A 27,811-nucleotide genomic window follows, 5' to 3' on the forward strand; every position below is an offset into this window, starting at 1 on the left:
CTGTGTCCCTACTATCATTCTCTTCCTCTCTCTTCTTGTCTATTTTCATTTGTGATTACATCTCACTTTTACTCTTAAAACTACAATTTTGTATTTATTTTATTTATTGTAGTTTTTTCTTCTTGCAGAAGCTGCAATATTGACAAGCATGAACATATAGTAAGTAAATACATTTAACATTTTGTACTTTTCAGTTATATAACCATTACTTTTATTCACTTTTGATGATGTAAACTATTTTTAATATGTAGCAAAGTTTTAAATCAATGACTTTGCTATGTACTCTGGAAGAGCCTGAGGTGAGAGAAAAGCATATACAGAGTGTTAACCAAGAAAGTTTAGAAACTCATAAAAACATAATATTGCTGCACTGTTAACTCTTCCATGTGGGGCCAGTCTTGACACAATGGGATGGTGGAAGCAAACACCTATGTTCACTACATTTCCCATAGAACAGATCAAAAAGAATAGGGGAGGTTTGTTGTGCTGCCCTGAGGCAGAGCTCGGGATAACACTGTGATATCTGGCTTCACAAACCTGAAGTATTGGCTGTTTCCTGTTACAAAAGATTAGAACTTCTCTGACAGCTTGGCCAGCAAGCCAGACTTATGTAGCTGCTAAAGGAGTTTATCAGGGAGAAGCTGGGCTTTTTACAGATGCTGTGAGGGGAGTGGGTGCTCGATGATGCTACAGATGGAGGAGAGATCGCTGAGTTACCCCCATGATAGAAACATATCAAGCCACAACCTTGAAGGAAGGGAGCCTGTTGTTGCCTTGGAATGGCAACCCTGAGGCAAGCAAACGGTAACTTGAAAAGGGGGGATGGGGGGTAGTTGTCAGGTAAACAGTCTGTCGACCAAGAGGAGGTTGGAAGATAGATTGCAAGGTCTGAAGCGGGAGTCAGGCATAACATCACAGGTAGGAAATACTGAGATGAAATGGCAACTGAACATTCTGACATGTAGGTAATACTGACCATCCAGAGAAGAACAAGGAAAGTATACTACATTAATATAAATTGTTCAAATGCATTACAAATCCAGATACCATACTTTTAGGAGTATAAGTTGGAGTTTTTGTCTTGTTATTTTGTTTGTTTTGACTAATTTGAGAGGTCCTGCAATTTATATTCAGGTGAGTTATATAGCAAAAACTATTTTCATTGTAATAGTAGTAGTAGTATTAATCATCCACATGCCACATCAATCACATAATAATAATAAAACTAAATAATAAAAAACTCCATAAATGTACATGACAACAATGCCCAATAATCCCAAATTAAAGAGCTGATAAAATTAATCTAATGCACTCACATTTTTATTGTAGTGTTTCCAACATTGTGGGTCAACAATCTGTGTTTGTCTGCATGAAATAGCATCCAATATGTTGTCCATTTCATGTTTATTTGTCTACCTTACTTATTTTTGGATTTTAAAAGTGCTTATGGCACACACCACAAGCTGAGGTCTCTCTGCATAAATCCATTGTTCCCTTCTGACATTTTTGATTGTCCAACTGCATTAACTAGCATTCAGTAAAGTTGTCTATCACACATTTGTTCATCCATCTTGCTCATTTTTGGAATTCAAAAGTCCTTATGCTACGTAACAGCACATGCTGTGATGTGCAGATGTGCTACACATATAGCAATTCCATCTTGAAAGCTTGACGTGTCCTTCTGCAGACCAGTTTGGTCATTGTGGTATGCTCTTGTGATGTCATAGGTGCACACTAATCTGGTCATTATTTCCTCAATTAATCAATAAATCTCTTTATCCATAAAATGTTACAAAATGGTGAAAAATGACTTGTTTTGTCCACAACCTAAAGATATTCAGTTAACTGTCAGAGATAAGCAAAGAAACTAGTAAACAGAAAATTTATTTAAGAAGCAGAAATCAGATAATTTGGACATTTAACAAAAGACTCAAAGTGATTAATCAGCAAAATAGTTGGCAATAGGCCATTTGCTGATTAATCATTGATGAAATGTTTAATCAAAGCTCTACATGATAGTTCTATGGGGGTTATTTTTGGTCAGTCATTTGTGTTGCCTGTTCTATTGACTCCTCAGACTTAAAATCATGAACACATTGACATGGAGTGCTTGTTCTACCTGTTATGGGGTTCTAGAAATAGGAATTTGACTGTTTGTGTTCTTGGACATTTCATCTGCATCATCCCAGTCCCCCAGCTGTAAATGGGTGCCAGCTTCAGCTGCTCAGTAATGTGACTGACTGGCATCCCATGCAGGGGGAGTCGAGAACTCTCACCCGCTTCACGCTACTTACTGTCTCCGGGGATAATAAGTACTAGCTTGATGGATCTCTACATTCCACACTGCCCTAACCCTGAGAGCATTTCTCAATGCAAAATGCACAACCCATTGTGCAAGCTCATGGAAACTCGAATATGCACAAAATACTGCACTTTTCCTCTGATATCATACAAAATCCATCCTGAGAATATGGTACATCAGTGTAATGGTCACATAATGTCAACTCTCCATTTAAATTGCACAGAAACAGAAAAATAAAATGAAATGAATAAACAAGGAAGACAAAACCAAATACTTGAATTATAACATGCCAACTGCTATGGCATCAGATCAACACCAAAACACACCCGCGTAAGAAATGCGTTCAGGTTTGTAATATTATTTCATATGTGTGAGTGTGGTTTTGGTGCTGATCTGACACCATAGCAGGGGCATTTCTAGGTATGAGCAACCTATAGACAATCACCTAGGGCACAACCTTAAAATCAAAAATATATTTATTATGATAAGTGGTGAGGGGGGATGGCTGGGTGGTGCATGGGTGAGGTTCCGGGGAGCAACTATTTACATGTCAACCAGTGATTATATGACCAGAAACGCCACACAGTTAGTGTCACAATGACAGAAAGGATAAGATGAATTTCCACCTTTTTTCCTGTCATTCTTCACCTTGTTTTTGTTGAAGTCATCACAGCCTCATTGCTGATGTGGGATAACAATGACATACTATAAATTTTTCTCCACAGTCTGAAAAGCGTTAAACTATTCTGTATTACTCTTTGAGCTTTAACAAGTTTGCTTTGCTGGCACAGCACTTTGATTTTCCACTCAGTGGGACTGATATCTTGGCTGTGTGTGTCGGGTCATTGTCCTGCTGACAGATTAACCCTCGCCTCAGTCTGAGGTCAAAAGCGCTCTAGGTTTTCATCCAGGATGTCTCTGTACATTGCTGGATTCATCTTTCCCTCAATCCTGACTCGTCTCCCAGTTCCTGCTGCTGAAAAACATCCCCACAGCATGATGCTGCCACCACCATGCTTCACTGTTGAGATGGTGCCTGGTTTCCTCCAAATATGATGCCTGGCATTCACGCCAAAGAGTTCAATCTTTGTCTCATCAGACCAGAGAATTTTTTTTTCTCATGGTCTGAGAATCCTTCAGGTTCCTTTGGCCAATCTCCAGGTGGGCTGCCATGTGCCTTTTACTAAGGAGTGGCTTCCGTCTGGCCAATCTACCATACAGGCCTGATTGGTGGATTGCTGCAGAGGCGGTTGTCCTCCTCGAAGGTTCTCCTATCACCACAGAGGAATGCTAGAGCTCTGACAGACTGACCATCAGGTTCTTGGTCACCTCCTTCACTAAGGCCCTTCTCCCCCGATCACTCAGTTTAGACAGGCGGCCAGTTCTAGGAAGAGGCCTAGTGGATCTGAACTTCTTCCATTTAGGAATGACGGAGGCCACTGTGCTCATTGGACTTTCAAAGCAGCAGAAATGTTTCTGTACCCTTCCACAGATTCGTGCTTGAGACAATCCTGTCTCAGAAGTCTACAGACAAGTCATTTGACTTCATGCTTGGTTTGTGCTCTGACATGCACTGTCAACTGTGGGACCTTATATGTAGACAGGTGTGTGCCTCACCACTTTCATAGCTTCATGGTGAAGTGGTATAGAGGAGGATTTTCTTAAAAAAGAAGACTTGAAAGTTCAGCTACAGTTTGCCAGAAGGTACATCTGACATGCAAGCCTAGATTTGATGTTTTGGTGAAAGAAAATCTCTGTACCACTTCATCATGAAGCTGTATAACTGGGGATAGAAAATGCAGAACAAAACATGCAGTATGGACAATTTCTCCAATCAAGCCTATAACTTCTTCTGTGTTATGTGGGTGTCTTGGTGGCTTTCCTCACTCTTGTCCTTCTTGCACAGTCACTCAGTCCTTGAGAACTGTCTACTCCACACAGATTTACCATAGAGTGCCATATTGTTTGTATTTCTTCATAACTGATGTAAAAAAAAGTCAGTCCAAGACATATTCAGTGACTTGGAAATGTTTATGTATCCATCCCCTGACTTGTCTGAATAAAACTGGCAATGAAATTGATTATTTACAGGTATTATACCAAAGGGGCCCATTACTTTTGTAACCCATCATCTTGGCTTTTATATTTTTATTACATTCATATCAACGTATAGAGATTTGCTTTGAGTTTAAGAAATTTTAGTTTCAGAAATTTTTATATTGTGAAGCCTGATTTACTTTTTGTATTTGAAATGGCATAAACAAATTAAAATGTGTGAAATATAAAGGGGCCCAATACATTTGGAGGGCACTGTATATAAGATGAAAATTTGTACAGTGTTTGGTTTCAATTTTTTTAATGCTTGGTGTGCTTTGTCAATAACATTACACACACACACACACACACACACACACACACACACACACACACACACACACACACACACACACACACACACACACACACACACACACACACACACACACACACACACACCCATTAACAAACACTTTGTGGCATAAAACATTGCATTTTGTTGTCTGAGTCTTGTGCAGCACAACAACAAATTTTAAATGGGTCAGTAGCAGCATGTCTTTCCAGAAACCATGTCCCCATTGGTCAAGATAAACAGACCTTCCTCTGGATAGTTTCATGGACTATTAACAGTGTGTCCTTTTACTGTGTGCAAATTCATTTGATCCTTTGTGGTTTTGTGGTGTGTGTGTGTGTGTGTGTGTGTGTGTGTGTGTGTGTGTGTGTGTGTGTGTGTGTGTGTGTGTGTGTGTGTGTGTGTGTGTGTGTGTGTGTGTGTGTGTGTGTGTGTGTGTACTGAAATACAAGGATCCAAGGATAGATCAAAGAGTCAATGGGACTGGTTATTGACTGTGTGGAGGGGCAGGAAGTCTCCATCGTGGCTAATGAGACTGTGCTTCTAATTGCATCACACACACAAACACTTGTTTTTGTCACTTAGTAAGAAACTGCATTGATTATGTGGTCACTCACTTCATCCTTTCCAAACCAGTACTGATGTGTACACTGTGCAACATACTTCAAACTGATCCGTGGCTACAACTACTGCTGAACCACACATGCTTTTGGCAGAAAAAATGATTTTTAAAATGTTAACCCACTGATAGCTTTGTTAAAGTTGTCACTGTTGCTAAATGCTCAAGCCCACCGTTTAAGCCACCAGCGTGTGTGGAATAGATCAGGAAGGGTTTATGAAATTAATTCCAATTTCAAAACACAAAATGAAACAAATGCATCTGAAAACCATTTGAAATTGTTCAAAAGAACAAGTGAATCAAACAAATGAGAAAATGAAAACTGTCAAACAAGAGAGAGTACCACGAGGAACGACCACCATGAAGAGGGAGTGATGGGCAAGGCCATTCACAATATTCGTACCAAATTTCAAGGCAAAAAGCACTAATTACGACCAGCAAAGGTTTTTTTTGTGATTTTAGTTTTTGACCTTCCTGTGCCCTTGACCTTTGACCTTGACGATTTTGTATTCTGAAAGGTATCTCTGTAGGACTGCTACATGTGAAAAGTTTTTTCATCATGACATCACCAAATGATGTCATAATGTAAAAATTTGATAGGTTCTGGATCCTCTCATCGAGCCCTTTAATTTCATGTGTGACAAGACATGTTTGACTCAAATATGAAATTTGACCTAAATGTAGGTCTTTTTTTTTTTACCTCGAGGTAAACCCTGAAGGTCAAGGTCGAGCACATATCGCAGGTAATGGCTTATGGGCAAGGCCATTCACTAGCTTCATGCTAATTTGGAGGCAAAATTTCAAAAATCTCGACCAGCAAAGTTGTTTTGGTGATTTTAGTGTTTGACCTTTATGTGACCTTGACACTTGACCTTGAGCTTGATACTTTTGTGTGTTCAAAGGTATCTTCCTATGACTGCTATATGTGAAGTTGCAGGAGTCTGCAATGTAAACTGTGTACTCCAGAGCGAGTAAAGAAGAAAAATATGATTACTACAAAAAAGAAGAACAAAAAAAAAAGGTACATACTGGCAAGATAATTATCCAGATCGGATCATATTAGACTGAGAAAAGTTCATTTACAGTGAGGAAAATAAGTATTTGAACACCCTGCTGTTTTGCAAGTTCTTCCACTTAGAAATCATGGGGGGTCTGAAATTTTCATCTTAGGTGCATGTCCACCGTGAGAGACATAATCTAAAAAAAAAAAAAAAAAATCTGGAAATCACAATGTATGATTTTGTAATAATTTTTATGTTACTGCTGCAAATAAGTATTTAAACACCTGTGAAAATCAATGTTAATATTTGGTACAGTAGCCTTTGTTTGCAATTACAGAGGTCAAACATTTCCTGTAGTTTTTCACCAAGTTTTCACACACTGCAGCAGGGATTTTGGTCCACTCCTCCATACAGATCTCCAAATCTTTCAGGTTTTGAGTTTCAGCTACCTCCAAAGATTTTCTATTGAGTTCAGGTCTGGAGACTGGCCAGGCCACTCCATGACCTTAAAATGCTTCTTACGGAGCCCCTCCTTAGTTGCCCGGGCTGTGTGTTTGGGGTCATTGTCATGCTGTAAGACCCAGCCATGACCCATCTTCAATGCTCTTACTGAGGGAAGGAGGTTGTTTGCCAAAATCTCGTAATACATGACCCCATCCATCCTCCCTTCAATACGGTGCGGTCGTCCTGTCCCCTTTGCAGAAGAGCACCCCCAGAGTATGATGTTTCCACCCCCATGCTTCATGGTTGGTTTGCTTGGGGTTGTTCTCATCCTCTAAACATGGTAAGTGGAGTTGATTCCAAAAAGCTGTGTTCTGGTCTCATCTGACCACATGACCTTCTCCCATGCCTCCTCTGGATCATCCAGATGGTAACTGGTGAACTTCAAACGGGCCTGGGCATGTGCTGGCTTGAGCAGGGGGATCTTGCTGCCCTGCAGGATTTTAAACCATGACAACATCATGTGTTAGTAATGTAATCTTTGTGACTGTGGTCCCAGCTCTCTTCAGGTCATTGACCAGGTCCTCCTGTGTAGTTCTGAGCTTTCTCAGAATCATCCTTACCCCACAAAGTGAGATCTTGCATGGAATCCCAGACCGAGGGAGATTGACAGTCATCTTGTGTTTCGTCCACTTTCTAATAAATAATCATAACAGTTGTTGACTTCTACCAAGCTGCTTGCCTGTTGTCCTGTAGTCCATCCCAGCCTTGTGCAGGTCTACAGTTTTGTCCCTGGTGTCCTTAGACAGCTCTTTGGTCTTGGCTATGGTGGACAGGTTGGATTGTGATTGAGTGTGTGAACAGGTGTCTTTCATACAGGTAACAAGTTCAAACAGGTGCAATTAATACAGGTAAAGAGTGCAGAATAAGAGGGCTTCTTAAAGAAAAATTAACAGGTCTGTGTGAGCCAGAATTCTTGCTGGTTGGTAGGTGTCCAAATACTTATTTGCATCAGTAACATACAAATAAATTATTAAAAAAATCATACATTGTGATTTCCGGATTTTTTTTAGATTATGTCTTTCACATTGGACATGAACCTAAGATGAAAAATTCAGACCCCTCCATGATTTCTAAGTGGGAGAACTTGCAAAACTGCAGGGTGTTAAAATATTTATTTTCCTCACTGTAGTTACATACTGCCATTGCAATGGGGATGACACCACAGCAACACGTCTGACCAATAAAAACCCATTCCATAAAAAATTTGAGTACTCTCTATAACATCCCTGATATGGCTAAAATTGTACAGACAGAGGTAGATTATTCAAAACACAAACTCCATGCACAACATTAAATATTTCTAGAAAAAAAAAATCATAAGACTGATTATCAAACCCATTCTATAAAAACTGTTTAACTACTCTCTTAAAAAAACAACTCTGGTTTGGCTCTACTGCACAGACTGTAGTAGATTATTCCAAGCACAAATTCCTGTATACATAAAAGATCAATCAATCAACTTTTTCTTATATAGCGCCAAATCACAACAAACAGTTGCCCCAAGGCGCTCCACATTGTAAGGCAAGGCCATACAATAATTATGAAAAACCCCAACGGTCAAAACGACCCCCTATGAGCAAGCACTTGGCCACAGTGGGAAGGAAAAACTCCCTTTTAACAGGAAGAAACCTCCAGCAGAACCAGGCTCAGGGAGGGGCAGTCTTCTGCTGAGACTGGTTGGGGCTGAGGGAAAGAACCAGGAAAAAGACATGCCGAGAAGGGGGGCAGAGATCGATCACTAATGATTAAATGCAGAGTGATGCATACGGAGCAAAAAGAGAAAGAAACAGTGCATCATGGGAACCCCCCCACAGTCTACGTCTAAAGCAACATAACCAAGGGATGGTCCAGGGTCACCCGATCCAGCCCTAACTATAAGCCTTAGCGAAAAGGAAAGTTTAAGCCTAATCTTAAAAGTAGAGAGGGTATCTGTCTCCCTGATCTGAAATGGGAGCTGGTTCCACAGGAGAGGAGCCTGAAAGCTGAAGGCTCTGCCTCCCATTCTACTCTTACAAACCCTAGGAACTACAAGTAAGCCCGCAGTCTGAGAGCGAAGCGCTCTAATGGGGTAATATGGTACTACGAGGTCCCTAAGATAAGATGGGACCTGATTATTCAAAACCTTATAAGTAAGAAGAAGAATTTTAAATTCTATTCTAGAATTAACAGGAAGCCAATGAAGAGAGGCCAACACGGGTGAGATATGCTCTCTCCTGCTAGTCCCCGTCAGTACTCTAGCTGCAGCATTCTGAACCAACTGAAGGCTTTTTAGGGAACTTTTAGGACAACCTGATAATAATGAATTACAATAGTCCAGCCTAGAGGAAATAAATGCATGAATTAGTTTTTCAGCATCACTCTGAGACAAGACCTTTCTGATTTTAGAGATATTGCGTAAATGCAAAAAGGCAGTCCTACATATTTGTTTAATATGCGCTTTGAATGACATATCCTGATCAAAAATGACTCCAAGATTTCTCACAGTATTACCAGAGATCAGGGAAATGCCATCCAGAGTAACGATCTGGTTAGACACCATGCTTCTAAGATTTGTGGGGCCAAGTACAATAACTTCAGTTTTATCTGAGTTTAAAAGCAGGAAATTAGAGGTCATCCATGTCTTTATGTCTGTAAGACAATCCTGCAGTTTAGCCAATTGGTGTGTATCCTCTGGCTTCATGGATAGATAAAGCTGGGTATCATCTGCGTAACAATGAAAATTTAAGCAATACCGTCTAATAATACTGCCTAAGGGAAGCATGTATAAAGTGAATAAAATTGGTCCTAGCACAGAACCTTGTGGAACTCCATAATTAACTTAGTCTGTGAAGAAGATTCCCCATTTACATGAACAAACTGTAATCTATTAGACAAATATGATTCAAACCACCGCAGCGCAGTGCCTTTAATACCTATGACATGCTCTAATCTCTGTAATAAAATTTTATGGTCAACAGTATCAAAAGCAGCACTGAGGTCCAACAGAACAAGCACAGAGATAAGTCCACTGTCCGAAGCCATAAGAAGATCATTTGTAACCTTCACTAATGCTGTTTCTGTACTATGATGAATTCTAAAACCTGACTGAAACTCTTCAAATAGACCATTCCTCTGCAGGTGATCAGTTAGCTGTTTTACAACTACCCTCTCAAGAATCTTGAGAGAAAAGGAAGGTTGGAGATTGGCCTATAATTAGCTAAGATAGCTGGGTCAAGTGATGGCTTTTTAAGTAATGGTTTAATTACTGCCACCTTAAAAGCCTGTGTACATAACCAACTAACAAAGATAGATTGATCATATTTAAGATTGAAGCATTAAATAATGGTAGGACTTCCTTGAGCAGCCTGGCAGGAATGGGGTCTAATAAACATGTTGATGGTTTGGATGAAGTAACTAATGAAAATAACTCAGACAGAACAATCGGAGAGAAAGAGTCTAACCAAATACCGGCATCACTGAAAGCAGCCAAAGATAACGATACATCTTTGGGATGGTTATGAGTAATTTTTTCTCTAATAGTCAAAATTTTGTTAGCAAAGAAAGTCATGAAGTCATTACTAGTTAAAGTTAATGGAATACTCAGCTCAATAGAGCTCTGACTCTTTGTCAGCCTGGCTACAGTGCTGAAAAGAAACCTGGGGTTGTTCTTATTTTCTTCAATTAGTGATGAGTAGAAAGATGTCCTAGCTTTACGGAGGGCTTTTTATAGAGCAACAAACTCTTTTTCCAGGCTAAGTGAAGATCTTCTAAATTAGTGAGACGCCATTTCCTCTCCAACTTACGGGTTATCTGCTTTAAGCTACGAGTTTGTGAGTTATACCACGGAGTCAGACACTTCTGATTTAAAGCTCTCTTTTTCAGAGGAGCTACAGCATCCAAAGTTGTCTTCAATGAGGATGTAAAACTATTGACGAGATACTCTAACTCCCTTACAGAGTTTAGGTAGCTACTCTGCTCTGTGTTGGTATATGACATTAGAGAACATAAAGAAGGAATCATATCCTTAAACCTAGTTACAGCGCTTTCTGAAAGACTTCTAGTGTAATGAAACTTATTCCCCACTGCAGGGTAGTCCATCAGGGTAAATGTAAATGTTATTAAAAAATGATCAGACAGAAGGGAGTTTTCAGGGAATACTGTTAAGTCTTCTATTTCCATACCATAAGTCAGAACAAGATCTAAAATATGATTAAAGTGGTGGGTGGACTCATTTACTTTTTGAGCAAAGCCGATAGAGTCTAATAATAGATTAAATGCAGTGTTGAGGCTGTCATTCTCTGCATCTGTGTGGATGTTAAAATCGCCCACTATAATTATCTTATCTGAGCTAAGCACTAAGTCAGACAAAAGGTCTGAAAATTCACAGAGAAACTCACAGTAACGACCAGGTGGACGATAGATAATAACAAATAAAACTGGTTTTTGGGACTTCCAATTTGGATGGACAAGACTAAGAGACAAGCTTTCAAATGAATTAAAGCTCTGTCTAGGTTTTTGATTGATTAATAAGCTGGAATGGAAGATTGCTGCTAATCCTCCGCCCCGGCCCGTGCTACGAGCATTCTGACAGTTAGTGTGACTCGGGGGTGTTGACTCATTTAAACTAACATATTCATCCTGCTGTAACCAGGTTTCTGTTAGGCAGAATAAATCAATACGTTGATCAATTATTATATCATTTACCAACAGGGACTTAGAAGAGAGAGACCTAATGTTTAATAGACCACATTTAACTGTTTTAGTCTGTGGTGCAATTGAAGGTGCTATATTATTTTTTCTTTTTGAATTTTTATGCTTAAATAGATTTTTGCTGGTTATTGGTGGTCTGGGAGCAGGCACCGTCTCTACGGGGATGGGGTAATGAGGGGATGGCAGGGGGAGAGAAGCTGCAGAGAGGTGTATAAGACCACAGCTCTGCCTCCTGGTCCCAACGCTAGACAGTCACAGTTTGGAGGATTTAAGAAAATTGGCCAGATTTCTAGAAATGAGAGCTGCTCCCTCTAAAGTGGGATGGATGCCGTCTCTCCTAACAAGACCAGGTTTTCCCCAGAAGCTTTGCCAATTATCAATGAAGCCCACCTCATTTTTTGGACACCACTCAGACAGCCAGCAATTCAAGGAGAACATGCGGCTAAACATGTCACTCCCGGTCTGATTGGGGAGGGGCCCAGAGAAAACAACAGAGTCCGACATTGTTTTTGCAAAGATACACACCGATTTAATGTTAATTTTAGTGACCTCCGATTGGCGTAACCGAGTGTCATTACTGCCGACGTGAATTACAATCTTACCAAATTTAAGCTTAGCCTTAGCCAGCAATTTCAAATGTCCTTCGATGTCGCCTGCTCTGGCCCCCGGAAGACAATTGACAATGGTTGCTGGTGTCGCTAACTTCACATTTCTCAAAACAGAGTCGCCAATAACCAGAGTTTGATCCTCGGCGAGTGTATCGTCGAGTGGGGAAAAACGGTTAGAGATGTGAACGGGTTGACGGTGTACACGGGGCTTCTGTTTAGGGCTACGCTTCCTCCTCACAGTCACCCAGTCAGCCTGCTTTCCCGACTGCACGGGATCTGCCAGAGGGGAACTAACGGCGGCTAAGCTACCTTGGTCCGCACCGACTACAGGGGCCTGGCTAGCTGTAGAACTCTTGGCACAACACAAGAGGAACCTCTTGACCTAGAATTATAAGTATGCCCATTATGGACTATCTCTGTATTACATTTGAGATAATCAGGAACAGTCCCATTTATTATACAAATAATGAATGTTTATGAGTTCAATGGTACAAATATTTCATGAGGTGAAAGCTGGAACATACCATTCAATTTCATATTTTATTAATTTATAAACAACAGAAAAGGGAATTACACTTTGGTGTTCCACTGTAACGTGTAGTCCAGTGATGCTGTACACTGACTTCGGACTTCCATTAAAAAAAAAACTTTGTGTAGTTCCTCAGTCTAGCCAAAAATCATGTCAGCGTTTCATGTGAACAGTTTTTCATGCATCCAGAAGGCTTACAGCGGAGTGGATTGTGTGTGTGTGTGTGTGTGTGTGTGTGTGTGTGTGTGTGTGTGTGTGTGTGTGTGTGTGTGTGTGTGTGTGTGTGTGTGTGTGTGTGTCTCTGTTACAAGAATTAGCGGCATCAGTTAGCTCAATCAAATCATTGTGTTGTTGTCCCCCGCGCGTGCGCACACACACGCAACTGGGTCGGTCGACTGTGTACATCCTCAGTGCAGCAAAAAAAAAAAAAATCACTTCAGAAATGAGTCCAGCTTTTATTTCTTTCTTCCTGCTAACAGCCTCCAGACAACACAGTGGATTTGTTTTGTGTGTGCGTGGACGCGCATGTTGTGTGTGAGCATGTGTGCATGTGTGTGCATGAGCATGTGTGGGCATGCACACATGCTCACACGTGCACGCGCACGTCCTTGTGTATGCGTGCGCACGATCACGTGTGCGTGCGTGCACGAGGACGTCCACACGTGTGTGTGTGTGTGTGTGTGTGTGTGTGTGCGTGCAGAGTGCAATGGTACCAAACGTATGGAACCAAATTTGCACTCTAAATGGAACCAAGCTGCACTCTAATTGCAATGCAACACAAATGGGATGAATGAATCCATGTCATGTGACATACAAAGCACCAATCAAATGACAAGGATCCACTCAGCCGTTATATAAAGCATTATATGTGACCAAGTTTCAATTCTTCTACTCTATATTCTACTAGTAAGATTCCAACCATATCAAATTCAACATAACCAACATTTTCTTGGAGGAGCATCCAACAAATAGCTGATGATGTTTTTCTGCATAACCTGCATTCTATCTTTGGTCTTTTTAGAAAGACCACTGTGGCAGACAGAGCAAGAGTAGTCAAACTGACACTGTATCAGAGCAGAGACCAGAAAAGTAGTAGTGGTAGTAGTAGTAGTAGTAGTAGTTGGTGGTACAATAAGCGTGCATTAATTGGCAGTATTTAATACAGTAATGAGCATTAACTAACAGAATTAAGATTTAAATGTATTTCTAAATTATTAAGTCTGCTTCTTCTTCTTTTGACTACTCCCCTTAGGGGTCACCACAGCAGATCAGTCATTTCCATCTCACCCTGTCCTCTATATCCTCCTCTGTCACGCCATCGGCCTGCATGTCCTCCCTCAGCACATCCATAAACCTCTCCTCTCTTCTCCTCCTGCCTGATGGCTTCATTCTCAGCATCCTTCTCCCTATATATACTGGGTCCCTCCTCTGCACATGTCCAAACCATCTCAATCTCTTCTCTCTGACTTTGTCTCCAAACTGTCCCACCTGAACTGTCCTTCTGATATGTTCATTCCTAATCCTGCCCATCCTCGTCACTCCCAAAGAGAATCGCAACATTTTCATCTCTGCCACTTCCAGCTCTGCCTCCTGTCCCTTTGTTAGTGCCACTGTCTCTAAGCCGTACAACATAGCTGGTCTCACTACAGTCTTGTAGACTTTTCCCTTCACTCTTGCAAATATTTGTCGGTCACAGATAACTCCTGCCACCTTTCTCCACCTTACTCCACCCACTCCACTGTGACTGCACTCTCTTCTTCACCTCTACCACACTGTCAGTTACTTTGGAATTGACGCCAATTATTTAAACTCATCTACTTTCACCACTTCTACTCCTTGTAACTACACTTTTCCACTGGGCTGAGTCGTGCGCCTACTGACTTTCATTCCCCTGCTCTCCATAGTGTATGTCCACATTTCCAGGCGAAAGTCAACCTGCTGTCTGCTCTTGCTACAGATCACAATGTCATCTGCAAACATCATAGCCAATGGAGACTCCTGTTTCTAAATTATTAAATAATAAATTAATTATTACCTTGTTTAAAATGATCAACCTTCATAAAATTTATGATAATTATTACTCACACTCACTCATCTTCAACCGCTTATCTGGGATTGGGACGCGGGGACAACAGCTCAAGCAGGGGACCCCAGACTTCCCTTCCCTTCCCTTATTATTATTATTATTATTGTTATTATTGTTATTTACAATATGCATATGTCGCGGACATGAATGAGTGAAGTTCGTCAGCATCTCATCATGTCATTTAGGTCCTTTAGACTTTATTTTGAGTAAATGCTTCAGCAGAGCATTAGCATAGCAAAAACCTTTCAGCTTCTGGGGAGGCTCCGCCCCCTGCCACTTTACGCATTTTTTTAATGTAGATGTAAGTTAATATTCAAAGTTTTCAGCTAGTTGACAGTAGGGCTGTACAATATGGCCAAATTATCTTATTTCAATATTGTCATATAAATTGTTACGTAAATGTCACTTATATACATGCTGTCCATATTCTTGAGCCGCGTAGGTGGGTAAGGAGAGTTACCATGGGATAAAAAAGCTTTTCGACCTACCATCCCTGGTTCTCAAGACCAGGCACCTAAGTGACTCGACTGTCTCTCTCTTTTTTTTTCTTTAAAGATATTTAGGTGTACCTTAGTAAACACTAGTAGAGTTCCACCTTAGATTTGGAATGTATAATATGTAGAAGATATACTTTACTGAATTTTCATATCAATATGATATACGATATGACTATGATTTGACGCAAAGTGCAGCAACAGTCATCACAAGGTTAGGATACTGTGCCCTCCAAAAGTATTGGAACACTTGGAATTTCACACATTTTAATTTGTTTATGACATTTTAAATGCAAGAAAAACAAAAAATAAAGAATAAAAATTTCAAAAATTATCTTCCTCAAACTCAAACTGAAAGCAAATCTCTAAAACTTGATAAAACCTGTAAATAATAATCAGTTTTATTGCCAGTTTTCTTTAGACAAGTTAGGGAATGGAAACATAAGTGATAAGAATGATAAATGATAAGAATGGTGACAAAGGTCAGTTTCAGTTTGTACAGGGGTCAAAAGTTAAAGTTGCTCTATTAATTTTGCTCCAGCTGTATTTGTGCTGAATTTGATGCTTGTATCACCATTTGAAGGATTGTTTCAGTTACCTGCTACACTAATAAGTCAACAGAGCATGAACCAGCTGTTGTCTGTTAGGTTAAACATGTGTATATAAGGCAACCCAAATTAAAGGAGAAATGCTGCTTTTACCAACCTGGACCTGATTTCTGGCATAAAATATAGTCATTTACTCACCAATATAAGTTTGGTGTGATTAGAAGTCCATAGTTCAAATGACGTGTTCAGTTCAAATCTGGAGCAAACATTTTTCTTTTTCTACTAAGGTGGATTAGAACTTTTTGTGGTACACAGCACAAACGAGTGGACAGAAGGAACCTAGCAGTCAATGTGACTCACTGATTTGAAAATGCAGCTCTTTCAACCAGACGTGTGGTGCCGTTAAATGTCAATCATCTGTGACCAATCAGATTTCAGGGGAGTCCAGTGAAACCCCAGCCTCCACTCTAGCTCCACCCATGCCAGGAGGTGTTCAACATTTTCTGTTTCACTGTGACTGAGAATTCGGCACTTCCAAGTTTGAGTGTGAGCTTGCCACTGAGTTCCCGCAACATTCCATGGGATCTCGTCAATCAATACAGGAAGTGTTTGACATTTGAACATTTCCTGTTTTACTGTGTACTTGAATTTCGGCACTTCCTGTTTAGGACACCCCATACCATGAGCGAGCTGCGCGACGGTTCACTCATATTATAATTGCCAAGTGGCCTCTGTGTGCATGCCTGTGTGCATGCCTGTGTGTGTGTGTGTGTGTGTGTGTGTGTGTGTGTGTGTGTGTGTGTGTGTGTGTGTGTGTGTGTGTCTAAGGCTTTGATTATGCAAAAACTGGGGAGAGCTGACATTTGCCGGTTGGTATGCTTATGTATTTTGGGTCCAGGGTGAATGCTGTGAAAATGGAAAGTTGATAGGGCAACTATTTTTTGAGAAATTAGTGATTTTAGCTAACCAGTAAACAGTGGGTGCTGTGCTGTAATGCACCATGGGAGTTTGGGGATTTGGAGTTTTAAATGTTGTTATTGTGGTTCATGTTAGTTTAATAGTGTTCTTAGTGTTATTGATTTAGGTGTTATTTCAGTGCCATGTTGCTGGTACCATGAGTGAAATGTGTGTTGCGTTTGATGCCTTCAGCTACATCTCTGTGTCTAAAAATGAAGCACCTGCTTTCAGCAGAATGAGGAAAGGACAATAACCTCTCCGTGCGTGTGTGTGTGTGTGTGTACAGCCCAGTCTCATGTTTTTTTGTCCTCCTGTCATGAAATGATTCCAGTTTCCGTGACATTTTTTTTAACCCGCTATTACTAACCCTACTCCTACCCCCAACCCGAACCTTAACCATAACCATAACCTAACCTTACTACTTCCCCTAACCCTAACCATAATCACCCCCCCCCCCCCCACTGCACTTTTAATTACATGCAGCCATCATAAATTAGAATGAATTTGTGCTGCCATGATGAAGATTTTGCACTTTTGTGACAATATGACTAGGGCTGAAATGATTAGTTGAGTAACTCCAATAATTCAATTACAGAAAATGTATGAGGCAAATTCTGTGCCTCGAGGTTTTGTTTAACATTGCAGACATATGCCAGGCCTGTATGTGGCGGTGTAACATCCCCAGAAAAAACAGAAGACGACTAGACCATGTTCATAAACATGAAAATGCTAATCAAATTAGCACCTACAGGTACCGCTTTCCAACGTGACACACAGAGTAAAATTAAGCCTTTTAAGAGAAAGAGGGCCTACGGTGATCATCTGAAATAGACTGACTGAATATTTAAAGCGAAGCTGTGTGTTTGTCTCTTATTAAAAAAACACATGGCCCGCACTACGTGGGGAGTGACTTGACCCGGCGGTCGGCTGCTATGATTCTGTTTGTCTGATGTGAGGGGCTCAGCCATCCGCTCACACTGGGCGAGTCACAGCTCCGTCCCCGGCCACACTGACAAACAGTTTCTGAAAGTCTACTCTTTCTTCTGTGTTTTGCTCATACTCGCACCAAGTGTTTTGCTTTTTAATTTTCGCTTTTTTGGGCAACACAAAACCCTTCACAAACACTGTAACTTAAATATAATAATAATAATAAAACTGAGAGGCTTGCATGTTCAACCTCCAGCTGAAATGCATCTGCTGAATTGCAGAGAAAAAGGGATAAAAAAAATAACGCAGGGACCCAGTCCACCAACCTTAAAAAAAAGGTTAAATTTAACAAGTTGGGGAAAAACAAAACAGAAACCACATCCTATCGCCATTTCAGCAAAATGTCAAGATTTTGGCACAGCTATTTTGCTATTTGTGTACAACTAAAGCTTTTAGCATTGGAGCGCTCAGGTTGTGCAGATTTTTGCTTTGATATTTGTCTCTTTTTTGATCCAGCACGCCTTTTTTACACATCTTGGATGTGCATGTTGCTTCTGATTTACTAAGATTTTTTTTCGCAGAGACATTGTGCCATTGCTTAGGGAGAGCCCTGGACTATTGATGTTGTTTAAAAATGCAAAAGTACTTTTTATCCAGTTACCCGATTAATCGCCAGAATAATCGATAGAATACTTGATTACTCAAATAATCGATAGCTGCAGCCCTAAATATGATGAACCAATAGATTAATGTATATTTCGTGCTGCTGACGACAATCTGTGAGACTGGGTTGGTGTGTAACTTCAATCAGAGACAAACTGAGGATAGCTGACATTTTCTGTTTTCATTACCATGAGTGAAAAGAGTATTGCTTTTGGATGTCTTTCACCACTGCCTTTGTTTGTGCATGTGTAAATATTAAAAGCACCTGCTTACAGCAGCCACCATCTCTGTTTGTGCATGCGTAAAACTTAAAAGCACCTGCTTGCAGCAAATTGCAGAAAAAACAAAAAAGCTCTGCATGCATGTGACTGGGGACAGCTGGCATTTTGTTTGGTGTGCTTATGTATTTTTTGGTTGTGGATGAACGGTGCCAAAATAGAACATTTGATAGGACTAATATTTTTGGAGAAACTATGGATGGTAGCTAACATTGCTAACCGCATTCAGGACTAACACACCAATCCAGCAGGGCATGGAAAATCATCTTTATATTAAAAACATGTGTGTGCATACGTCATTTTAGTTCAGTGTAAGTATATAATATAATTCTAAATACCGTACGACACAAGAAAGTGAAAACACATTCCCATTGTGATCCATTTAAAAAAATCAAAGGACAAAATATAAGTAATAATAAAATATAATAATAACTATAATACTGATAATAGTAATAATGATAAAGATAAATGACAGTTAACATAAAAATACATAATTAACAGGAAATAAAAGGCTTGCCTTCTTTTTCTAACAATTGTTGAGGTCTAAGGTTCTAAAAACATTCTGGAATCACATGCCATTCCAACTCATTATACAAGCTTTGCTTAATTTATTACCACCCTTGAAATATGGCAGCTATCAACACTACTAATCTAGAGCCCGTTGATTCCCACGGGCAACACGCTATTTATTACTATTATTATTATTATTATTATTTCATACTTTTGGTCTTATTTGTCTCCTTTTTCTTCTTCTTCTGAGACAGAGTCAGAAAACAATGTTTACATTCTTGCTAAACAAAGCTATTTTAGAGCATTTTCAAGTTTTATTATATTGAAATATGTTCAGTTATTCTGAATAGTCAAACAATAAATAAATGAGTAAAAATATGAATTTAGTGTGTAATTGAAACTGTTCGTCACTTGTTCACTTTCAGGGCTTGCTGCGCGCGCGCCCTTCTTTGATGTGTGCGCGCGCGCCCCGCGTAAAACAGGCTCGGTTCGCGGTTACTGCGCGTCTCATAACAAACTTGTGCTGGTAAAACTTTGATAAGCGCCGTTAAATGTCCGTCACATGATTTCACAGCGTGTGCCGCTCACCAGCTCTCCACATGTCTGACGACGGAGAAGAAAGCGACGGCGGAGACCGAGCGCGGGTCTCCGAGTCTCCCTCCCCGCCTCCGTCTGTCTGTCCTCCAGGAGGACCTCTGTCCTCCTTGCGGCCCCGAGACCTCTGCTCCTCCACCTCTCCGTTACTCGGGGACACAGACCCGCCTTTCCTTGCCTCACCGGACTGCCTTCACGCGTCTCTGGAGAACCTGGACCAGGGGAAACCACCGCACTTAACGCCGCCAGAGTCCCGTCAGCGCCAGGGAGACACCTGCTTTGTTTCACGTCAGGATGCGCGTCTGGAAGCGGCGCACAACCGGTACGATGATGATCCGCTTCCCAAGTGGCGAGAAGGAGTCGCGGCGGCGCCCGCTGACCGTTTTCAGCACGACGGACAGCTCCGTCGTGCTGCGGAGCTGTCGGACTGCGAGAACCACTTCACCGAACCGGTACACATAGAACCCAAGCCCAGCTCCGAGTCCAGGCAAACGTGAGTCCTTTTATTTATTTATTTATTTTTAACCTCCAACTTGTCACAACCCAACCACAGGTTTGCGGCCTGCAAACGCTGTTACTATAGTTATAAAACTTGTAATTTGGCAAAGGATGATGAGTGATTCTAATCACAAACGTCCTCTGATATTAGAGCAGGAGTTCTTACATCAAACACACATTTCACTTTTCAAAACCCAGTTTTCATTGCTTTGATACATAATACTCATACAATGTGTTGCCACAGTTACTTTGAAAATCCGGTTACTGATTACAGTAACATTACTGATTGCTCAATTTAAAAAAATACCTCAAATAGATTGAGTTATTTTATTAGTTATTAGTATTATTAGTTAACTAAAGTAACTGTGGCAACACTGCTGTACATTTAGGGAATAACCCTGTTGTGTCTGATGATTTGCAGACGTTCGTGCTGGTTATACAGCCGCAAATTGAGCTTTAAAAGGAGTTTTAAAACGGATATTTGTGACCGTAGAACAGCTTGAACGTCCACAAATCATCAGACACAAGGGGGTTATTCCCACTCTAATCCATTTCCATTGTTTGCACGGTTTATTTTTCTGTAGATAATTCAGTCGGCGAGACTTACCTTGAGGCATTGTTGCTCCAACAGCGGTCAGGGTGCGGAGTAATCCATCAAATGTGAAAATCCATCAAATCCATCAAATGTGAAATGGTAATTCTGTATCAGAATCAGCTCAGTCTCACGTTTTTTTTTTTGTTTTTTTTTGTTTGTTTGTTTCGCCTGAAGAAGACCTCTAACGGTCGAAACGTCGCGACGGAGCACTTTTTTCAATTTTTTGGCCATATCAATTTTTTTTTAGCAAGCTAACTAGCTTGCTAACGCTTTCATTTTTATTTTATTTTTTAGCACTGTTGCCGTGCGTTACCTGTGCTGCTCCACAGCGTGTCTGGTGGATTTTTATTTTATTTTATTTTTTAGCACCGTTGCCGTGCGTTACTTGTGCTGCTCCATGGCCTGTCTGGTGGATTTTTATTTTATTTTTTAGCACTGTTGCCGTGCGTTACCTGTGCCGCTCCATGGCCTGTTTGGTGGATTTTTATTTTATTTTTTAGCACTGTTGCCGTGCGTTACCTGTGCTGCTCCACAGCCTGTCTGGTGGATTTTTATTTTATTTTATTTTTTTAGCACTGTTGCCGTGCGTTACCTGTGCTGCTCCACAGCCTGTCTGGTGGATTTTTATTTTATTTTTTAGCACTGTTGCCGTGCGTTACCTGTGCTGCTTCATGGCCTGTCTGGTGCCTTAACTAAAGCACTCCTTCTGCTGAATCACCTCTAAATTATTTACACATTATTCACTTTGCGTGTTTTTAGGAATCTGCTAGGTTAGCGTAGCTACTAGCTCTTAGCCGATTTAGCATGGCGGCTTCTCCTGTCTCTCCCGCACTTTTCTGCTCTGGGTGTGAAATGTTTAGTTATTCCTCGGCCTCCTTTAGCAGTAACGGTACTTGTAATAAGTGTAGCTTATTCGTAGCTTTGGAGGCCAGGCTGGGCGAATTGGAGACTCGGCTCCGCACCGTGGAAAATTCTACAGCTAGCCAGGCCCCTGTAGTCGGTGCGGACCAAGGTACCTTAGCCGCCGTTAGTTCCCCCCTGGCAGATCCCGGGCAGTCAGGAAAGCAGGCTGACTGGGTGACTGTGAGGAGGAAGCGTAGCCCTAAACAGAAGCCCCGTGTACACCGTCAACCCGTTCACATCTCTAACCGTTTTTCCCCACTCGACGATACACCCGCCGAGGATCAAACTCTGGTTATTGGCGACTCTGTTTTGAGAAATGTGAAGTTAGCGACACCAGCAACCATAGTCAATTGTCTTCCGGGGGCCAGAGCAGGCGACATTGAAGGAAATTTGAAACTGCTGGCTAAGGCTAAGCGGAAATTTGGTAAGATTGTAATTCACGTCGGCAGTAATGACACTCGGTTACGCCAATCAGAGGTCACTAAAATTAACATTAAATCGGTGTGTAACTTTGCAAAAACAATGTCGGACTCTGTAGTTTTCTCTGGGCCCCTCCCCAATCGGACCGGGAGTGACATGTTTAGCCGCATGTTCTCCTTGAATTGCTGGCTGTCTGAGTGGTGTCCAAAAAATGAGGTGGGCTTCATAGATAATTGGCAAAGCTTCTGGGGAAAACCTGGTCTTGTTAGGAGAGACGGCATCCATCCCACTTTGGATGGAGCAGCTATCATTTCTAGAAATCTGGCCAATTTTCTTAAATCCTCCAAACTGTGACTATCCAGGGTTGGGACCAGGAAGCAGAGTTGTAGTCTTACACACCTCTCTGCAGCTTCTCTCCCCCTGCCATCCCCTCATTACCCCATCCCCGTAGAGACGGTGCCTGCTCCCAGACCACCAATAACCAGCAAAAATCTATTTAAGCATAAAAATTAAAAAAGAAAAAATAATATAGCACCTTCAACTGCACCACAGACTAAAACAGTTAAATGTGGTCTATTAAACATTAGGTCTCTCTCTTCTAAGTCCCTGTTGGTAAATGATATAATAATTGATCAACATATTGATTTATTCTGCCTAACAGAAACCTGGTTACAGCAGGATGAATATGTTAGTTTAAATGAGTCAACACCCCCCGAGTCACACTAACTGTCAGAATGCTCGTAGCACGGGCCGGGGCGGAGGATTAGCAGCAATCTTCCATTCCAGCTTATTAATTAATCAAAAACCCAGACAGAGCTTTAATTCATTTGAAAGCTTGTCTCTTAGTCTTGTTCATCCAAATTGGAAGTCCCAAAAACCAGTTTTATTTGTTATTATCTATCGTCCACCTGGTCGTTACTGTGAGTTTCTCTGTGAATTTTCAGACCTTTTGTCTGACTTAGTGCTTAGCTCAGATAAGATAATTATAGTGGGCGATTTTAACATCCACTCAGATGCTGAGAATGACAGCCTCAACACTGCATTTAATCTATTATTAGACTCTATTGGCTTTGCTCAAAAAGTAAATGAGTCCACCCACCACTTTAATCATATCTTAGATCTTGTTCTGACTTATGGTATGGAAATAGAAGACTTAACAGTATTCCCTGAAAACTCCCTTCTGTCTGATCATTTCTTAATAACATTTACATTTACTCTGATGGACTACCCAGCAGTGGGGAATAAGTTTCATTACACTAGATGTCTTTCAGAAAGCGCTGTAACTAGGTTTAAGGATATGATTCCTTCTTTATGTTCTCTAATGCCATATACCAACACAGTGCAGAGTAGCTACCTAAACTCTGTAAGGGAGATAGAGTATCTCGTCAATAGTTTTACATCCTCATTGAAGACAACTTTGGATGCTGTAGCTCCTCTGAAAAAGAGAGCTTTAAATCAGAAGTGTCTGACTCCGTGGTATAACTCACAAACTCGTAGCTTAAAGCAGATAACCCGTAAGTTGGAGAGGAAATGGCGTCTCACTAATTTAGAAGATCTTCACTTAGCCTGGAAAAAGAGTCTGTTGCTCTATAAAAAAGCCCTCCGTAAAGCTAGGACATCTTTCTACTCATCACTAATTGAAGAAAATAAGAACAACCCCAGGTTTCTTTTCAGCACTGTAGCCAGGCTGACAAAGAGTCAGAGCTCTATTGAGCTGAATATTCCATTAACTTTAACTAGTAATGACTTCATGACTTTCTTTGCTAACAAAATTTTAACTATTAGAGAAAAAATTACTCATAACCATCCCAAAGACGTATCGTTATCTTTGGCTGCTTTCAGTGATGCCGGTATTTGGTTAGACTCTTTCTCTCCGATTGTTCTGTCTGAGTTATTTTCATTAGTTACTTCATCCAAACTATCAACGTGTTTATTAGACCCCATTCCTACCAGGCTGCTCAAGGAAGCCCTACCATTATTTAATGCTTCGATCTTAAATATGATCAATCTATCTTTGTTAGTTGGCTATGTACCACAGGCTTTTAAGGTGGCAGTAATTAAACCATTACTTAAAAAGCCATCACTTGACCCAGCTATCTTAGCTAATTATAGGCCAATCTCCAACCTTCCTTTTCTCTCAAAAATTCTTGAAAGGGTAGTTGTAAAACAGCTAACTGATCATCTGCAGAGGAATGGTCTATTTGAAGAGTTTGTCAGGTTTTAGAATTCATCATAGTACAGAAACAGCATTAGTGAAGGTTACAAATGATCTTCTTATGGCCTCGGACAGTGGACTCATCTCTGTGCTTGTTCTGTTAGACCTCAGTGCTGCTTTTGATACTGTTGACCATAAATTTTTATTACAGAGATTAGAGCATGCCATAGGTATTAAAGGCACTGCGCTGCGGTGGTTTGAATCATATTTGTTTAATAGATTACAATTTGTTCATGTAAATGGGGAATCTTCTTCACAGACTAAAGTTAATTATGGAGTTCCACAAGGTTCTGTGCTAGGACCAATTTTATTTACTTTATACATGCTTCCCTTAGGCAGTATTATTAGACGGCATTGCTTAAATTTTCATTGTTACGCAGATGATACCCAGCTTTATCTATCCATGAAGCCAGAGGACACACACCAATTAGCTAAACTGCAGGATTGTCTTACAGACATAAAGACATGGATGACCTCTAATTTCCTGCTTTTAAACTCAGATAAATCTGAAGTTATTGTACTTGGCCCCACAAATCTTAGAAACATGGTGTCTAACCAGATCCTTACTCTGGATGGCATTACCCTGACCTCTAGTAATACTGTGAGAAATCTTGGAGTCATTTTTGATCAGGATATGTCATTCAAAGCGCATATTAAACAAATATGTAGGACTGCTTTTTTGCATTTACGCAATATCTCTAAAATCAGAAAGGTCTTGTCTCAGAGTGATGCTGAAAAACTAATTCATGCATTTATTTCCTCTAGGCTGGACTATTGTAATTCATTATTATCAGGTTGTCCTAAAAGTTCCCTAAAAAGCCTTCAGTTAATTCAAAATGCTGCAGCTAGAGTACTGACGGGGACTAGAAGGAGAGAGCATATCTCACCCATATTGGCCTCTCTTCATTGGCTTCCTGTTAATTCTAGAATAGAATTTTAAATTCTTCTTCTTACTTATAAGGTTTTGAATAATCAGGTCCCATCTTATCTTAGGGACCTCGTAGTACCATATCACCCCAATAGAGCGCTTCGCTCTCAGACTGCAGGCTTACTTGTAGTTCCTAGGGTTTGTAAGAGTAGAATGGGAGGCAGAGCCTTCAGCTTTCAGGCTCCTCTCCTGTGGAACCAGCTCCCAATTCAGATCAGGGAGACAGACACCCTCTCTACTTTTAAGATTAGGCTTAAAACTTTCCTTTTTGCTAAAGCTTATAGTTAGGGCTGGATCAGGTGACCCTAAACCATCCCTTAGTTATGCTGCTATAGACGTAGACTGCTGGGGGGTTCCTATGATGCACTGTTTCTTTCTCTTTTTGCTCTGTATGCACCACTCTGCTTTTAGTCATTAGTGATCGATCTCTGCTCCTCTCCACAGCATGTCTTTTTCCTGGTTCTCTCCCTCAGCCCCAACCAGTCCCAGCAGAAGACTGCCCCTCCCTGAGCCTGGTTCTGCTGGAGGTTTCTTCCTGTTAAAAGGGAGTTTTTCCTTCCCACTGTAGCCAAGTGCTTGCTCACAGGGGGTCGTTTTGACCGTTGGGGTTTTACATAATTGTTGTATGGCCTTGCCTTGCAATATGGAGCGCCTTGGGGCAGCTGTTTGTTGTGATTTGGCGCTATATAAAAAAAAATTGATTGATTGATTGATTATCGTGGTCCCGTCACGAAATGAGTCAAATTTCGTGACAAGGTTTTTTTTTAACTCACTATTACTAACTCTACTCCTGGCCCCAACCCTAACCTTAACCATAACCTAACCCTACTCCTTCCCCCAACCCTAACCATAACCACCCCCAACCCCCCTACAGTTTTAATTTCGTGCAGCCATCACAGAATGAACTAGAATAAATTTCGTGCTGCTGTGACAAAAATTAGGCACTTTTTGTCACAATATCACGAACCAATAGATTAATGTATATTTTGTGCTGCTGAATCACGACTTGCCGTGACCCCAGGTTGATCAGAATCCATGTCGATACTTTTGTATGGTATCGTAAATTCACCCATTTTGGCAGCAGCAGCGTCTGTACGCGACTTTCTCTTGCGCTCAGCTAACAGCGCTAACAGCTAGCAGTGCGTGCAGCCGGTATTCTGTCAAATTGTGCATCTCGTCGCATAAATCGACAGTTCAGCATCCTGACAATACTGCACGTGTGCGCAGATGCCTCCTCCGTAGTAGGAGGCATCTGTAGTAGTTGTGCGGAGGACAGGAATGATATTCGACAGGAATGACATCTTGTCAGAACACCAGTCAAGGCATGGAGTAATATATCCAAATGTGAAACGGTCAAATATTTTGCCACCGTTACACCGGTGTTATATGGTCTGAAATCTCACATGATTAACCAATCAGATTTTAAAAAATTTGCATCCTTCAAAAGTTTTCAGAAAAAAAAAAAAAAAGTATTATAGGTCACTGGGCACAAGCTCTCTCTTTGTTTTAAAACCTATGAAGAGTGCATGAAAAACCTATAGTTTCCCATATTTTTTGCCACCGCGTTAGATTAATCTTCTGCCTTACCAGGTTATATTAATTGGCTTTTTAAAGTGACTATAAAACACTTTCTTGAGGCAGACTGGTGTCCTGGCCAGGGTGTACCCTGCCTCTCACCCTATCACTGCTGGAATAGGCTCCATGGTATTGCATACTTAAAATTTGGGTTTACTACACCTCCACCATCTAAACTTGTCCTTTGATGTTTACAGATGACACATATGCAGATATCCCTGTGTGCTGCAACAATTTCTATTTTGCAATGGCATACTTATTTAAATGGCTCTTGATACTTAATAAATGTATATTTGTACAATGCCGTGGCTCCTTGGATGCTGGTATCATTCTCATGTGTGTCAGTTATCTCTGAATTTTCCTCAGAAGTTGTTCTCCCATTACCATGCTACAGCATCAAGGGATAACAGAGCATAGTCCATGTACATACGTACACAGGATGGATAGGCCATCTGGGTACTGGTCGATGAGTACTAAATCCCAAATGAGTTTTTGGATATTCTATGGAGTAGAGTATATAGTAAGAATATAGTAGAGTATATAGTAAGCCAGTATATTTGAATTTAGCTCTCGTTTACCGTTAATGAAAGATGCATCACTATAGACTGGCTATTGTACTGGCTATTATCTATGGATAATGATGTCCACTGAAGGATAGGAGTTGGGCTCCCACCTTGGTTTGATCCCTGGTTATGCTGCTTGTCTGTGCTTGGACAAGGCACTTCATCCCGATCTACCCAGCTCTAAATGCAAACAGGCCTTGGTTGAGAGAATAATCTGTGGTAGACTGCCGTCCCACCCAGGGAGGCTGTCACCCTCTTCATGCTGTTGTGTCTAGTGACAAATATCAGCACTTCAGGGCCTAAATAAGACTTTGTATTCTGTAACATATGATGCTCGGCCACGTTTTACAGAGTTGTTGTGTTTATTTATTATAGTATCAAACCAAATGCAATTAAAAGTCATGCATCTTCACAGT

General features: G+C 40.8%; 1 protein-coding gene across 1 annotated transcript in view; it reads left to right on the top strand.

Annotated features, from left to right (window-relative positions):
• The first annotated feature begins 19,600 nt into the window (after positions 1 to 19,600).
• Positions 19,601 to 27,811, top strand: part of LOC117519650 (short transient receptor potential channel 7-like) — a 214,412-nt gene continuing 206,201 nt past the window's right edge. Inside the window, exon 1 of the mRNA XM_034180923.1 lies at positions 19,601 to 20,191. Within this exon, the coding sequence (XP_034036814.1) occupies positions 19,704 to 20,191 (488 nt within the window). The 5' untranslated portion in view covers positions 19,601 to 19,703. The remainder of the gene's footprint in view (positions 20,192 to 27,811) is intronic.

The sequence above is a fragment of the Thalassophryne amazonica genome, chromosome 11, assembly GCF_902500255.1.
Source record: "Thalassophryne amazonica chromosome 11, fThaAma1.1, whole genome shotgun sequence".
Lineage (NCBI taxonomy): Eukaryota > Metazoa > Chordata > Actinopteri > Batrachoidiformes > Batrachoididae > Thalassophryne > Thalassophryne amazonica.